Here is a 15221-nt window from a genome sequence, read left to right on the forward strand (position 1 = left end):
ATCAAAACATTCACAGAGCCTCAAAATGACTGGTTTAAGATGAAGGAAAACATATATAACTATAACAAATGTGAATTGTTAAATCTTTAAAGGTTGAGTCTCGTTGTTACTAATAAATAATTTCCTTTAAAATATAAAAAGCTACTTCCCCGTTGAATCCAACTGAAGATCCATGTGCGCTGTATTCCACATTTTTACAACCCTTCAGATGTGCTTATCTTGACTATAGTCATTTATGCAAATGTAGTTGTATACTTTTAAAAGCAGGGGAGAAAGAAAACATCCTAATTCGGAGCATTACTAACAAGTCAATAAAAGTATGTAGATGTATTTTTATTTCATTTATATTTTTGGCTGCACAGGATAATATCAGATGATATAAACAGTAAATCATAGAAAAAGTCTAAAGAACAGTATATATTGACTGTATCATCACAGTTACAAAACACATAATTTAAAACAAATCAGACAGAAGTGTATATGCAAGAGAAGAAATAAGTAGAATATTCAAAGCCAACATTGTGTACTGGGAGACTTGTTGACTTTATTAGTTTCCTGGTTTTAACTTAATGGATAAATGATGTTTCGAATATTTGTTTTACATTATCATAGTTGTATTTAGAAGAGAACCGCAGGATGTGGTCAATTTTAAACCTTTTTTTTAAATCAGTGTTGTCATCGAAATTAACTCACGGTGGCGCTATATGCCTGCTTTAAGATGATTGAATTCCTTTTCCTTCTGTGTGGACGCTCATTATTCTGCTCTTGTGCCTACATAGGGACAGTCAGTCTGGATTCGCTCTCCCTTGTGTTATGTAGTTGAGCTGTCTTTATTCTCTTTTTTCTTCAATCTGTCACAAACGTATATATACAGTCGATGATGGATTCCAACATAATCTCCTTTCAAACGTGCGGTTTCTTTTTACTATTTTTTTTCCTGTATGCCGCATATGGAGACATGAGCTACTCTTTTCCAGAGGAGATGAAACGAGGGTCGGTTATTGGAAATATGGCCAAGGATCTCGGGCTGGAAAGGAGCGCGCTCTCTAACAGACGAGCCCGCATTGACAGCGATGGGACTGATGAACGTTACTGTGACATAAACCTGAATAACGGGGAGTTGATTGTTGCCGACAGGATTGACCGAGAGGGGCTTTGTGGAGAAAAGGCTTCGTGCATCCTAAATTACGAGCTGGTGCTGGAGAATCCTCTCGAGCTCCATCGGATTAGTCTTCACATTCAAGATATTAATGATAACTCGCCACAATTTAAGGAAGAATTTATACATTTCGAAATTCAGGAGTCGGCAGTCAAGGGAGCTCGTTTTGTGCTGGAGGATGCGCACGATGCGGATGTAGGACAGAATTCAGTTCAGCAGTACACCCTCAAAAATAATGATTATTTCATTTTGGCTGTTGATGGAAACTCAATAGAGCTTGTTCTTGAAAAGGAGCTTGATCGTGAAAAACAGCAAGAGATCAATTTGCTCCTCACAGCTTTAGATGGAGGCTCTCCTCAGAGATCAGGTACGGTAGTCATACACGTCACTGTGCTGGATGCTAATGATAACGCCCCAGTGTTTAGCCAGGCCGTCTATAAAGCCAGTCTGCCTGAAAACTCTCCTGTAGACACTCTAGTTGTCACAGTGAGCGCTACTGATGCAGACGAGGGAGTCAACGGATATGTGACGTATGAATTTGGACATGTGACTGAAGATTTCAAGAAGATATTTAGTATTGATAGAAAAGTCGGTGAGATACGAGTAATTGGTCCTGTTGATTATGAAACTACCAAATCATTTGAAATACGAGTTAAAGCAAAAGATGGGCTCGGGCTGTCATCTTATGCTAAGGTTATAATTTATATCACTGATGTGAATGATAATGCCCCTGTTATCAGTTTAAAATCCCTGACTAACCCCATACCTGAGAACTTGTCACCTGGTTCAGAGGTGGGCATCATTAACGTGCAGGATAGAGACTCTGAGACTAACAGAAAGGTCCGCTGCTCCATTCAGCAAAACGTACCTTTTAAGTTGGTTCCTTCTATTAAAAACTATTATTCTCTGGTGACCACAGGACAACTGGACCGTGAACTGGTGTCTGATTACAACATTACAATCACTGCCTCTGACGAAGGCTCTCCCCCTCTGTCCTCCTCTAAAACTGTTCAGTTATCTGTAGCAGACATCAACGACAACCCACCTGTGTTTGAGGAGCAGTCCTACAGGGCATATGTGACTGAAAACAACAAACCTGGCTCCACTTTATGTTCCGTCACTGCTCGAGACCCCGACTGGAGACAAAACGGTACCGTGATTTATTCTCTGTTACCCGGTGAGGTGAACGGTGTCCCGGTGTCCTCCTATCTGTCTGTTAACGGAGACACGGGGGTGATCCACGCTGTGAGGACGTTTGATTATGAACAGTTCAGGAGTTTTAAAGTCCACGTGATGGCCAGAGACAACGGTTCTCCTCCGCTCAGCAGCAACGTGACAGTCAGTGTGTTCATATCGGATGTGAATGACAACTCTCCTCAGATACTGTACCCCGCCCCGAAGGGAAACTCCTTCATGACCGAGCTGGTCCCCAAAGCTGCACACGGAGGCTCTCTGGTGTCCAAAGTGATCGCGGTGGACGCGGACTCCGGACAGAACGCCTGGCTGTCCTATCATATAGTCAAATCCACTGATCCGGGACTTTTCACTATTGGTCTCCACAGCGGAGAGATCAGGACACAGCGGGACATTTCTGAATCTGACAGCATGAAACAGAACCTTATTGTGTCAGTGAAAGATAACGGACAGCCCTCTCTCTCTGCCACCTGCTCCATGTATTTACTTATCTCTGATAACTTGGCTGAGGTGCCAGAACTGAAGGATATTTCTTATGATGAGAAGAACTCCAAACTGACCTCCTATCTGATAATCGCGCTGGTGTCCGTGTCCACCTTTTTCCTCACCTTCATTATCATCATCCTGGGTGTGAGGTTTTGTCGCAGGAGAAAGCCCAGACTGTTGTTTGATGGAGCAGTCGCCATCCCCAGCGCGTATCTCCCTCCTAATTACGCAGATGTTGACGGCACAGGAACTTTACGCAGCGCTTACAATTATGACGCCTACCTGACAACAGGTTCTAGAACCAGTGACTTTAAGTTCGAGTCATCTTACAATAACAACACACTGCCTGCTGACCAGACTCTGAGGAAAAGCCCTTCAGACTTTGCTGAAGTGTTTGGAGATTGTGATTCTTCTCCTGAGGTAGGGACACAAGCACACAACCCATATCTTTAAATTCGGATTAATTTCTCCTTTGGAGTGTTTAGAGATTTAAATACGCAAAGGAACTTTTGTCAAATGTTGTATTAATAAATAAATAGCCTACATTGAAACACATTTTCCTTTAAACAGGCTTTTCTTAATGATTTGCACATTAAATATGTAGACAAACTCAAGGCATTGTTTTTATACTAAATCAGTTGTGTTGCATTATTGTCATTTTGTGTGTTTGTATACATTATTTCAGTCCATGTGCCGTCTGTGTTAAGCAGCTATTGCAAATGTTCTTTTAAAAATGCAATTCAATCTTTTTCCTCAACAAACTTTTGTTCAGATTTTGAAATATTTTATTTTAACCATGGTACCTTTTTATACAGTAAATATTTAACCTTAGGCTTATTAGATTAGAGTTTTGCTTGTTGTTAATTAATTTACGTTACTTGATACTTTTTATTTTCAATCATATTACATATGAATAGATTCTTGAAACTCAGAAAGAATTTGAATGACAGTGAATTGTGTCATGTTTTCTTTTTAATCAAAGTCATCAGAGTTGTTGTCTTTCTAGTTTTTTTTCTAAATCTTTCAGATCTTCTGCAATTGTGTCATTTTACTGTGGCTGATTATTTTTGGAGATTTCTTGTTATCTTTTGGTCAGTAAATTAAGTTGATTGCTCAGGTGGAGCTGGGACATTGGGCTATTCATTTTTGAGAAAATGGTGCTTTCATAAAACCCTTGTTCTCCACTTGTTCACAGATGGTATATTTGTTATAATTGCATGCAGTGCTTGAATCAAGTTATTACTGAAAGATAACTTTAATTACTTTCTAAACCAATGCTAAGCTTGTGCATAAAAGGTGCAATTTGACAGAGTTTCACTAATGAATTTGGAAAGCTTCTGTATGTTTCAGTTGCATTTTTCATGTTTTTCTCGATGCTACAGCACATGCACACAATTAAATTATTTCGGTGCAGAGAAAAACTCATTTGTGGCTGTATATGGTATCATTATATAATTTATAGTATTGACTGATTTGCTACAGCTTTCTGGTAGAATAATTTTTATCAATGAAAAAAACAAACATAAAAACAAATAAACATTTTAATGAATTTGTTCTTAATTCATTCAGATTCAATCTTGTACCACTGATCTTAAATGGATTTTCAACCTGAGCTTTTACAGTTAGTTCCTTTTATCTATTTTTTCTTGGATTGGAAGTCATTTGCTAATTGCTTTGGTCAGAAGGGTCTGCCCCATAAATACATCTAAATGTACACATTGATCTTACACTTGAGGCCAGAGTATAATTCGTATAATATTATCCAGAAGTAATTTCATTTTACCTTAACAGCTGAACGACTGACAACTTACTGATATGCTGATGCTACTAATTATCGTTATTTAGGCGGAGATCATAACCAGTAGTATGCGTGTTTTGCATTTTAATCCAGTCCCCACCGCTTCAGTCTGTTCTGCTGATTGCTTTCTCTTCTAACCACTGTGGTTCTGAGGAAAAGATGTTGACAGTAAAAACAAAAAAAACAATACATATTCTTCAACCTGTGTTTTCACTGTATGGCTTGTTTGTGTTTTGTAGACCTATTATGATAGATTTTCAGATTCTAACTTGACAGAACATCACTTGTTCATCAATATGCAGTCCCAGTTTCACACAGGTAGTTTGGGCAGGTCATGCTGACAGAGTAAGGGACTTTCTTTAGTTGTTCTAGTCTATTAGTATTTGTAACGGCTTTTCTAACTGGTTGTTTTCTGTGGGTTTACCGGGTTAAAAGTGATGAGCCCTAATTTATTTCCTGGTTGTGCTATCCATGTCTTGTTGATTTTCAGATTAAGGTGAGAGGTGGATCTAATGCATCTGTTGTTATCTTAATTGATAAACATTGACAAACTGTATGATTTATCTCTAATCAGTGATGGTATTAAGGAGGGTATCCAGCCTCTTTGTACAGAAAGGGCAAAGGCTGGATCAATGCATCTTTTACTGTTTATGGTGTGGTCAAGCTTTGAGATCATCTTGAATCATCATACTTTCTGTACATCTGCAGTGTTGTACACGTCTATAGTACACTTGGTACAGGTTGACTTTAAGGGTTGTGGTATTTTTTGTTGAACAGGACACTGCTCTTTATGTCCTCTGTTTTCGGCCAGAAATGTGTGACTGTCTGCTAATTGTCTCTGTCCTTGGTGCTGAACAGCTTATAGGGGCTTTTTGTTTAGTTTTCTCCACAACTTAAAACTAAAAATACTTTGTGCACTCCCTGCAGTCATTTAAATAAACCTAGCAATTTAGGAAGTCCAAATGAAGTTAATGTTATCAAAACATTCACAGAGCCTCAAAATGACTGGTTTAAGTTGAAGGAACAAATATATAACTATAACCAATGTAAATTGTTAAATCTTTAAAGGTTGAGTCTCATTGTAACTAATAAATAATTTCCTTTTAAAATATAATAAGCTACTTCCCCGTTTAATCCAACTGAAGATCCACGTGCGCTGTATTCCACATTTTTACAACCCTTCAGATGTGCTTATCTTGACTATAGTCATTTCTGCAAATGTAGTTGTATTACTTTGAAAAGAAACACATAGAAAACATCCTAATTCGGAGCATTACTAACAAGTCAATAAAAGTATGTAGATGTATTTTTATTTCATTTATATTGTTGGCTGCACAGGATACTAACAGATGATATAAACAGTAAATCATAGAAAAAGTCTAAAGAACAGTATATATGGACTGTATCATCACAGTTACAAAACACACAATTTAAAACAAATCAGACATAAGTTTATATGCAAGAGAAGAAATAAGAATATTCAAAGCGAACATTATGTACTGATACTTGTTGACTTTATGAGATTCCTCGTTTGAATTTAATGGATAAATGATGTTTCGAATATTTATTTTACATTATCATAGTTGTATTCAGAAGAGAACCGCAGGATGTGATCAATTTTAAACATTTTTTATGAATCAGTGTTGTCGTCGAAATTAACTCACGGTGGCGCTATATGCCTGCTTTAAGATGATTTAATTCCTTTTCCTTCCGTGTGGACGCTCATTATTCTGCTCTTGTGCCAACATAGGGACAGTCAGTCTGGATTCGCTCTCCCTTGTGTTATGTAGTTGAGCTGTCTTTATTCTCTATTTTCTTCAATCTGTAAGGAATTTATAGTCGATGATGGATTCCAACGTAATCTCGTTTCAAACGTGCGGTTTCTTTGTAGTGCTTTCTTTCCTGCATGCCGCGTATGGAGACGTGAGCTACTCTTTTCCAGAGGAAATGAAACGAGGATCAGTTATTGGAAATATGGCCAAGGATCTCGGGCTGGAAAGGAGCGCGCTCTCTAACAGAAGAGCCCGCATTGACAGCGATGGGACTGATGAACGTTACTGTGACATAAACCTGAATAACGGGGAGTTGATTGTTGCCGACAGGATTGACCGAGAGGGGCTTTGTGGAGAAAAGGCTTCGTGCATCCTAAAATATGAGCTGGTGCTGGAGAATCCTCTCGAGCTCCATCGGATTAATCTTCACATTCAAGATATTAATGATAACTCGCCACAATTTAAGGAAGAATTTATAAATATAGAAATTCGTGAGTCGGCAGTCAGGGGAGCTCGTTTTGTGCTGGAGGAGGCGCGCGATGCGGATGTAGGACAGAATTCAGTTCAGCAGTACACCCTAAAAAAAAATGATAATTTCATTTTGTCTGTTGATGGAAACTCAATAGAGCTTGTTCTTGAAAAGGAGCTTGATCGTGAAAAACACCAAGAGATCAATTTGCTCCTCACAGCTTTAGATGGAGGCTCTCCTCAGAGATCAGGTACTGTAGTCATACACGTCACTGTGCTGGATGCTAATGATAACGCCCCAGTGTTTAGCCAGGCCGTTTATAAAGCCAGTCTGCCTGAAAACTCTCCTGTAGACACTGCAGTTGTCACAGTGAGCGCTACTGATGCAGACGAGGGAGTCAACGGAGATGTGACGTATGAATTTGGACATGTGACTGAAGATGTCAAGAAGATATTTAGTATTGACCGAAAAGTCGGTGAGATACGAGTGATTGGTACTGTTGATTATGAAACTACCACATCATTTGAAATACGAGTTAAAGCAAAAGATGGGTTAGGGCTGTCATCTTATGCTAAGGTTATCATTTCTATTAATGATGTCAATGACAATGCCCCTGTTCTCAGTTTAAAATCCCTGACTAACCCCATACCTGAGAACGTGTCACCAGGTTCAGAGGTGGGCATATTTAACGTGCAGGATAGAGACTCTGAGACTAATGGACAGGTCCGCTGCTCCATTCAGCAAAACGTCCCTTTTAAGTTGGTTCCTTCTATTAAAAACTATTATTCTCTGGTGACCACAGGACAACTGGACCGTGAACTAGTGTCTGATTACAACATTACAATCACTGCCACTGACGAAGGCTCCCCCCCTCTGTCCTCCTCTAAAACTGTTCAGTTATCTGTAGCAGACATCAACGACAACCCACCTGTGTTTGAGGAGCACTCCTACAGCGCATATGTGACTGAAAACAACAAACCTGGCTCCACTGTATGTTCCGTTACTGCTCGAGATCCCGACTTGAGACAAAACGGTACCGTGATTTATTCTCTGTTACCCGCTGAGGTGAACGGTGCCCCGGTGTCCTCCTATCTGTCTGTTAACGGAGACACGGGGGTGATCCACGCTGTCAGGTCGTTTGATTATGAACAGTTCAGGAGTTTTAAAGTCCACGTGATGGCCAGAGACAACGGTTCTCCTCCGCTCAGCAGCAACGTGACCGTCAGTGTTTTCATATCGGATGTGAATGACAACTCTCCTCAGATACTGTACCCCGCCCCGAAGGGAAACTCCTTCATGACCGAGCTGGTCCCCAAAGCTGCACACGGAGGCTCTCTGGTGTCCAAAGTGATCGCGGTGGACGCGGACTCCGGACAGAATGCCTGGCTGTCTTATCATATAGTCAAATCCACTGATCCTGGACTTTTCACTATTGGTCTCCACAGCGGAGAGATCAGGACACAGCGGGACATTTCTGAGTCTGACAGCATGAAACAGAACCTGATTGTGTCAGTGAAAGATAACGGACAGCCCTCTCTCTCTGCCACCTGCTCCATGTATTTACTTATCTCTGATAACTTGGCTGAGGTGCCAGAACTGAAGGATATTTCTTATGATGAGAAGAACTCCAAACTGACCTCCTATCTGATAATCGCGCTGGTGTCAGTGTCCACCTTTTTCCTCACCTTCATCATCATCATCCTGGGTGTGAGGTTTTGTCGCAGGAGAAAGCCCAGACTGTTGTTTGATGGAGCAGTCGCCATCCCCAGCGCTTATCTCCCTCCTAATTACGCAGATGTTGACGGCACAGGAACTTTACGCAGCGCTTACAATTATGACGCCTACCTGACAACAGGTTCTAGAACCAGTGACTTTAATTTCGTCTCATCTTACAATGACAACACACTGCCTGCTGACCAGACTCTGAGGAAAAGCCCTTCAGACTTTGCTGAAGTGTTTGGAGATTGTGATTCTTCTCCTGAGGTAGGGACACAACCCATATAATTAAATGTGTGTTCATCCTCCTGAAGTAGCTCTTCCCTGCTTTGTTCGGATTAATTTCTCCTTTGGAGTTTTTAGAGGTATAAATACGCACAGCAACTTTTGTCAAATGTTTTATGAATAAATAAATAGCCTACATTCAAACACAGTTTCCTTTAAACTTTTTATTCTTAGTGAATTGCACATTAAATAGCTGGATAAACTCAAGGATTTGTTGTTATGCTTCATCAGTTGTGTTGCATTATTGTCATTGTGTGTGTGTGTTGTTTCAGTCCATGTGCCTTCTGTGTTAAGCAGCTATTGCAAAGGTTGTTCTTTCATTAAATTCTGTTTCCTCAACAAGCTTGTTGTTCAGATTTTGAAATCTTTGATTTCAACCGGTTCCTTTTTTTTTATACAGATCTAACCTTAGGTTTATTAGATCAGAGTTTTGCGTGTTGTTAAGAGGTTAATTTACGTCACTTGATCATTTTTGTTTTCAATCAAGTTACGTATATGAATAGATTCTTGAAACATAGAAATAATTTGTACGACAGTGAATTTGTCATGGAAATGTTTTGTTTTTATTCAAAGTCATCAGAGTTTTCATATTACCAAAAGTAGTTATTTCAAAATCTTTCAGATCTTCTGTAATTTTGTCATTTTAATGTGGCTGATTGTTATGGAGATGTCTTGTTATCTTTTGTTCAGTATAAATTAAGTTGATTGCTGATGTTGAGCTGGGACATTGGGCTATTTTTTTTGGATTATTGGATTGGAAGTCATTTGCACATTGCTTTGGTAAAATGTGTCTGCCACATAAATACATTTACACGTTGATCTTACTCTTGAGGCCAGAGTATAAATCTTATAATATTATCCAGCAGATGTTTTTAAATATACCTTAACAGCGGAACGACTGACAACTTACTCACTTGCTGATGCTACTAATTCTCGTTATTTAGGATGAGAGCATAACCAGTAGTATGTGTGTTATTGCATTTGAATCCAGTCCACACCGCTTCAGTTTATTCTGCTGATTGCTTTCTCTTCTTACTGTGGTTGTGAGGAACAAATGTTGACAGTAAAAACAATACATATTATTAAACCTGCTTTCACTGTATGGCTTGGTTGTGTTTTGTAGACCTATTATGATAGATTTTCAGATTCTAACTTGACAGAACATCACTTGTTCATCAATATGCTGTCCCAGTTTCACACAGGTAGTTTGGGCAGGTCATGCTGACATAGTAAGGGACTTTATTTACATAGTTGTTCTATTCTATTAGTATTTGTAACTGATTGTCTGCCTGATTGTTTTCTGTGGGTTTACCGGGATAAAAGTGATGAGCCTTAATTTGTTTCCTGGTTGTGCTGCCCAGTCTTGTTGTTTTTCAGATTGTCGTCGGAGCTGGATCTAATGCATCTGTTGTTATCTTGTTGATAAACATTGACAAACTGTATGATTTATCTCTAATCAGTGATGGTATTAAGGAGGGTATCCAGCCTCTTTGTACACAAAGGTTAAAGGCTGGATCAATGCATCTTTTACTGTTTATGGTGTGGTCAAGCTTTGGGATCATCTTGAACCATATCTTCTGTATGCAGTACACGTCTATATTATGGTACAGGTTGACTTTAAGGGTTGTGGTATTTTTTGTTGAACAGGACACTGCTCTTAATGTCCTCTGTTTTCAGCCAGAAATGTTTGACTATCTGCTAATTGTCTCTGTCCTTGGTGCTGAACACCTGATAGGGGCTTTTTGTTTAGTTTCACCACAACTTCACACGAAGAATACTTTGAGATCTCCTTCATCGGTAATTCAAATAAACCAAAGCAATTTAGGAAATCCAAATGAAGTTAATTTTACAAAAAATGCAGATCCTCATGATGACTGGTTTAAGATGGATTCAAAAATATATAAGTGCTTATACAAAATGTAAATTGTTAAATCTTTAAAGGGTTGTGTCTCATTGAAACTAATAAATAATTTCCTTTAAAATATAAAAAAACGACTTCCCCTTTTAATCCAACTGAAGATGCACGTGCTCTGTATTCCACCTTTTTCAACCCTTCAGATATGCTTATCTTGACTATAGTAATTTCCGCAAATGTAGTTTTATTACTTTTAAAAGCAGGGGGAAAACATCCTTATTCGCAGCATTACTAACAAGTCAATACAAATATGTAGATGTATTTATTTATATGTTGGCTGCACAGGATACTATCAGATGATATAAACAGTAAATCATAGAAAATTCCTAAAGAACAGTATATATGGACTGGATCATCACAATAACAAAACATACCATTAAAAACAAATCAGACGTTTATATGTAAGAGATAAGTAGAATATTAAAACCAACATTATGTACTGGGACACTTGTTGACTTTATGAGTTTCCTGGTTTAAACTTAATGGATAAATGATGTTTCGAATATTTATTTTACATTATCATAGTTGTATTCAGAAGAGAACCGCAGGATGTGGTACATTTTAAACCTTTTTTATGAATCAGTGTTGTCGTCGAAATTAACTCACGGTGGCGCTATATGCCTGCTTTAAGATGATTGAATTCCTTTTCCTTCGGTGTGGACGTTCATTATTCTGCTCTTGTGCCTACATAGGGACAGTCACCCTGGATTCGCTCTCCATTGTGTTATGTAGTTGAGCTGTTTTTATTCTCTCTTTTCTTCAATCTGTAAGGAATTTATTGTCGATGATGGATTCCAACGTAATCTCGTGTCAAACGTGCGGTTTCTTCGTAGTGGTTTCTTTCCTGCATGCCGCGTATGGAGACGTGAGCTACTCTTTTCCAGAGGAAATGAAACGAGGATCAGTTATTGGAAATATGGCCAAGGATCTCGAGCTGGACAGGAGCGCACTCTCTAACAGAAGAGCCCGCATTGACAGCGATGGGACTGATGAACGTTACTGTGACATAAACCTGAATAACGGGGAGTTGATTGTTGCCGACAGGATTGACCGAGAGGGGCTTTGTGGAGAAAAGGCTTCGTGCATCCTAAAACACGAGCTGGTGCTGGAGAATCCTCTCGAGCTCCATCGGATTAGTCTTCACATTCAGGATATTAATGATAACTCGCCACAATTTAAGGAAGAATTTATAAATATAGAAATTCACGAATTGGCAGACAGGGGGGCTCGTTTTGTACTAGAGGAGGCACACGATGCGGATGTAGGACATAATTCAGTTCAGCAGTACAGCCTCAAAAAGAATGATAATTTCATTTTGGCTGTTGATGGAAACACAATAGAGCTTGTTCTTGAAAAAGAGCTTGATCGTGAAAAACAGCAAGAGATCAATTTGCTCCTCACAGCTTTAGATGGAGGCTCTCCTCAGAGATCAGGTACTGTAGTCATACACGTCACTGTGCTGGATGCTAATGATAACGCCCCAGTGTTTAGCCAGGCCGTTTATAAAGCCAGTCTGCCTGAAAACTCTCCTGTAGACACTGTAGTTGTCTCAGTGAGTGCTACTGATGCAGACGAGGGAGTCAACGGAGATGTGACGTATGAATTTGGACATGTTACTGAAGATGTCAAGAAGATATTTAGTATTGATAGAAAAGTCGGTGAGATACGAGTGATTGGTCCTCTTGATTATGAAACTACCAAATCATTTGAAATACGACTGAAAGCAAAAGATGGGCTAGGGCTGTCATCTTATGCTAAGGTAATCATTTATATCATTGATGTCAATGACAATGCCCCTGTTATCAGTTTAAAATCCCTGACAAACCCCATACCTGAGAACGTGTCACCGGGTTCAGAGGTGGGCATCATTAACGTGCAGGATAGAGACTCTGAGAATAACAGAAAGGTCCGCTGCTCCATTCAGCAAAACGTCCCTTTTAAGTTGGTTCCTTCTATTAAAAACTATTATTCTCTGGTGACCACAGGACAACTGGACCGCGAACTAGTGTCTGATTACAACATTACAATCACTGCCACTGACGAGGGTTCTCCCCCTCTGTCCTCCTCTAAAACTGCTCAGTTATCTGTAGCAGACATCAACGACAACCCACCTGTGTTTGAGGAGCAGTCCTACAGGGCATATGTGACTGAAAACAACAAACCTGGCTCCACTTTATGTTCCGTCACTGCTCGAGACCCCGACTGGAGACAAAACGGTACCGTGATTTATTCTCTGTTACCCGGTGAGGTGAACGGTGTCCCGGTGTCCTCCTATATGTCTGTTAACGGAGACACGGGGGTGATCCATGCTGTGAGGACGTTTGATTATGAACAGTTCAGGAGTTTTAAAGTCCACGTGATGGCCAGAGACAACGGTTCTCCTCCGCTCAGCAGCAACGTGACAGTCAGTGTGTTCATATCGGATGTGAATGACAACTCTCCTCAGATACTGTACCCCGCCCCGAAGGGAAACTCCTTCATGACCGAGCTGGTCCCCAAAGCTGCACACGGAGGCTCTCTGGTGTCCAAAGTGATCGCGGTGGACGCGGACTCCGGACAGAACGCCTGGCTGTCCTATCATATAGTCAAATCCACTGATCCGGGACTTTTCACTATTGGTCTCCACAGCGGAGAGATCAGGACAGAGCGGGACATTTCTGAATCTGACAGCATGAAACAGAACCTTATTGTGTCAGTGAAAGATAACGGACAGCCCTCTCTCTCTGCCACCTGCTCCATGTATTTACTTATCTCTGATAACTTGGCTGAGGTGCCAGAACTGAAGGATATTTCTTATGATGAGAAGAACTCCAAACTGACCTCCTATCTGATAATCGCGCTGGTGTCCGTGTCCACCTTTTTCCTCACCTTCATTATCATCATCCTGGGTGTGAAGTTTTGTCGCAGGAGTAAGCCCAGACTGTTGTTTGATGGAGCAGTCGCCATCCCCAGCGCGTATCTCCCTCCTAATTACGCAGATGTTGACGGCACAGGAACTTTACGCAGCGCTTGCAATTATGACGCCTACCTGACAACAGGTTCTAGAACCAGTGACTTTAAGTTCGAGTCATCTTACAATGACAACACACTGCCTGCTGACCAGACTCTGAGGAAAAGCCCTTCAGACTTTGCTGAAGTGTTTGGAGATTGTGATTCTTCTCCTGAGGTAGGGACACAAGCACACAACCCATATCTTTAAATTCGGATTAATTTCTCCTTTGGAGTGTTTAGAGATTTAAATACGCAAAGGAACTTTTGTCAAATGTTGTATTAATAAATAAATAGCCTACATTGAAACACATTTTCCTTTAAACAGGCTTTTCTTCATGAATTGCACATTAAATATGTAAACAAACTCAAGGCATTGTTTTTATACTAAATCAGTTGTGTTGCATTATTGTCATTTTGTGTGTTTGTATACATTATTTCAGTCCATGTGCCGTCTGTGTTAAGCAGCTATTGCAAATGTTCTTTTAAAAATGCAATTCAATCTTTTTCCTCAACAAACTTTTGTTCAGATTTTGAAATATTTTATTTTAACCATGGTACCTTTTTATACAGTAAATATTTAACCTTAGGCTTATTAGATTAGAGTTTTGCTTGTTGTTAATTAATTTACGTTACTTGATACTTTTTATTTTCAATCATATTACATATGAATAGATTCTTGAAACTCAGAAAGAATTTGAATGACAGTGAATTGTGTCATGTTTTCTTTTTAATCAAAGTCATCAGAGTTTTTGTCTTTCTAGTTTTTTTTCTAAATCTTTCAGATCTTCTGCAATTGTGTCATTTTACTGTGGCTGATTATTTTTGGAGATTTCTTGTTATCTTTTGGTCAGTAAATTAAGTTGATTGCTCAGGTGGAGCTGGGACATTGGGCTATTCATTTTTGAGAAAATGGTGCTTTCATAAAACCCTTGTTCTCCACTTGTTCACAGATTGTATATTTGTTATAATTGCATGCAGTGCTTGAATCAAGTTATTACTGAAAGATAACCTTAATTACTTTCTAAACCAACGCTAAGCTTGTGCATAAAAGGTGCAATTTGACAGAGTTTCACTAATGAATTTGGAAAGCTTCTGTATGTTTCAGTTGCATTTTTCATGTTTTTCTCGATGCTACAGCACATGCACACAATTAAATTATTTCGGTGCAGAGAAAAACTCATTTGTGGCTGTATATGGTATCATTATATCATTTATAGTATTGACTGATTTGCTACAGCTTTCTGGTAGAATAATTTTTATCAATGAAAAAAACAAACATAAAAACAAATAAACATTTTAATGAATTTGTTCTTAATTCATTCAGATTCAATCTTGTACCACTGATCTTAAATGGATTTTCAACCTGAGCTTTTACAGTTAGTTCCTTTTCTCTATTTTTTCTTGGATTGGAAGTCATTTGCTAATTGCTTTGGTCA

The 15221-nt window shown here is 39.3% G+C and overlaps 4 protein-coding genes across 6 annotated transcripts in view; all 4 read left to right on the top strand.

Moving 5' to 3' along the window:
* Positions 1–15221, top strand: part of LOC117485400 (protocadherin gamma-C5-like) — a 243915-nt gene that overhangs the window by 27931 nt on the left and 200763 nt on the right. The window lies entirely within an intron of this gene.
* On the top strand, positions 881–3292 carry LOC117485428 (protocadherin gamma-A11-like). Its single transcript, XM_034133985.1, has one exon. It carries the CDS (start codon positions 881–883, stop codon positions 3290–3292), a length of 2412 nt encoding a protein of 803 aa, XP_033989876.1.
* Positions 6483–8937, top strand: LOC117485411 (protocadherin gamma-A11-like). The gene has a single exon (XM_034133968.1). The coding sequence runs from the start codon at positions 6483–6485 to the stop codon at positions 8880–8882; it is 2400 nt and encodes a 799-aa protein (XP_033989859.1). The 3' UTR covers positions 8883–8937.
* LOC117485429 (protocadherin beta-15-like) lies at positions 11582–13993 on the top strand. The gene has a single exon (XM_034133986.1). The coding sequence runs from the start codon at positions 11582–11584 to the stop codon at positions 13991–13993; it is 2412 nt and encodes an 803-aa protein (XP_033989877.1).

The sequence above is a fragment of the Trematomus bernacchii genome, unplaced genomic scaffold, assembly GCF_902827165.1.
Source record: "Trematomus bernacchii unplaced genomic scaffold, fTreBer1.1, whole genome shotgun sequence".
NCBI lineage: Eukaryota > Metazoa > Chordata > Actinopteri > Perciformes > Nototheniidae > Trematomus > Trematomus bernacchii.

Bases quoted from the DNA above. Each gene is read 5' to 3' on its own strand.
- LOC117485411 (XM_034133968.1), top strand. From the start codon at position 6,483: ATGGATTCCAACGTAATCTCGTTTCAAACGTGCGGTTTCTTTGTAGTG.
- LOC117485428 (XM_034133985.1), top strand. From the start codon at position 881: ATGGATTCCAACATAATCTCCTTTCAAACGTGCGGTTTCTTTTTACTA.
- LOC117485429 (XM_034133986.1), top strand. From the start codon at position 11,582: ATGGATTCCAACGTAATCTCGTGTCAAACGTGCGGTTTCTTCGTAGTG.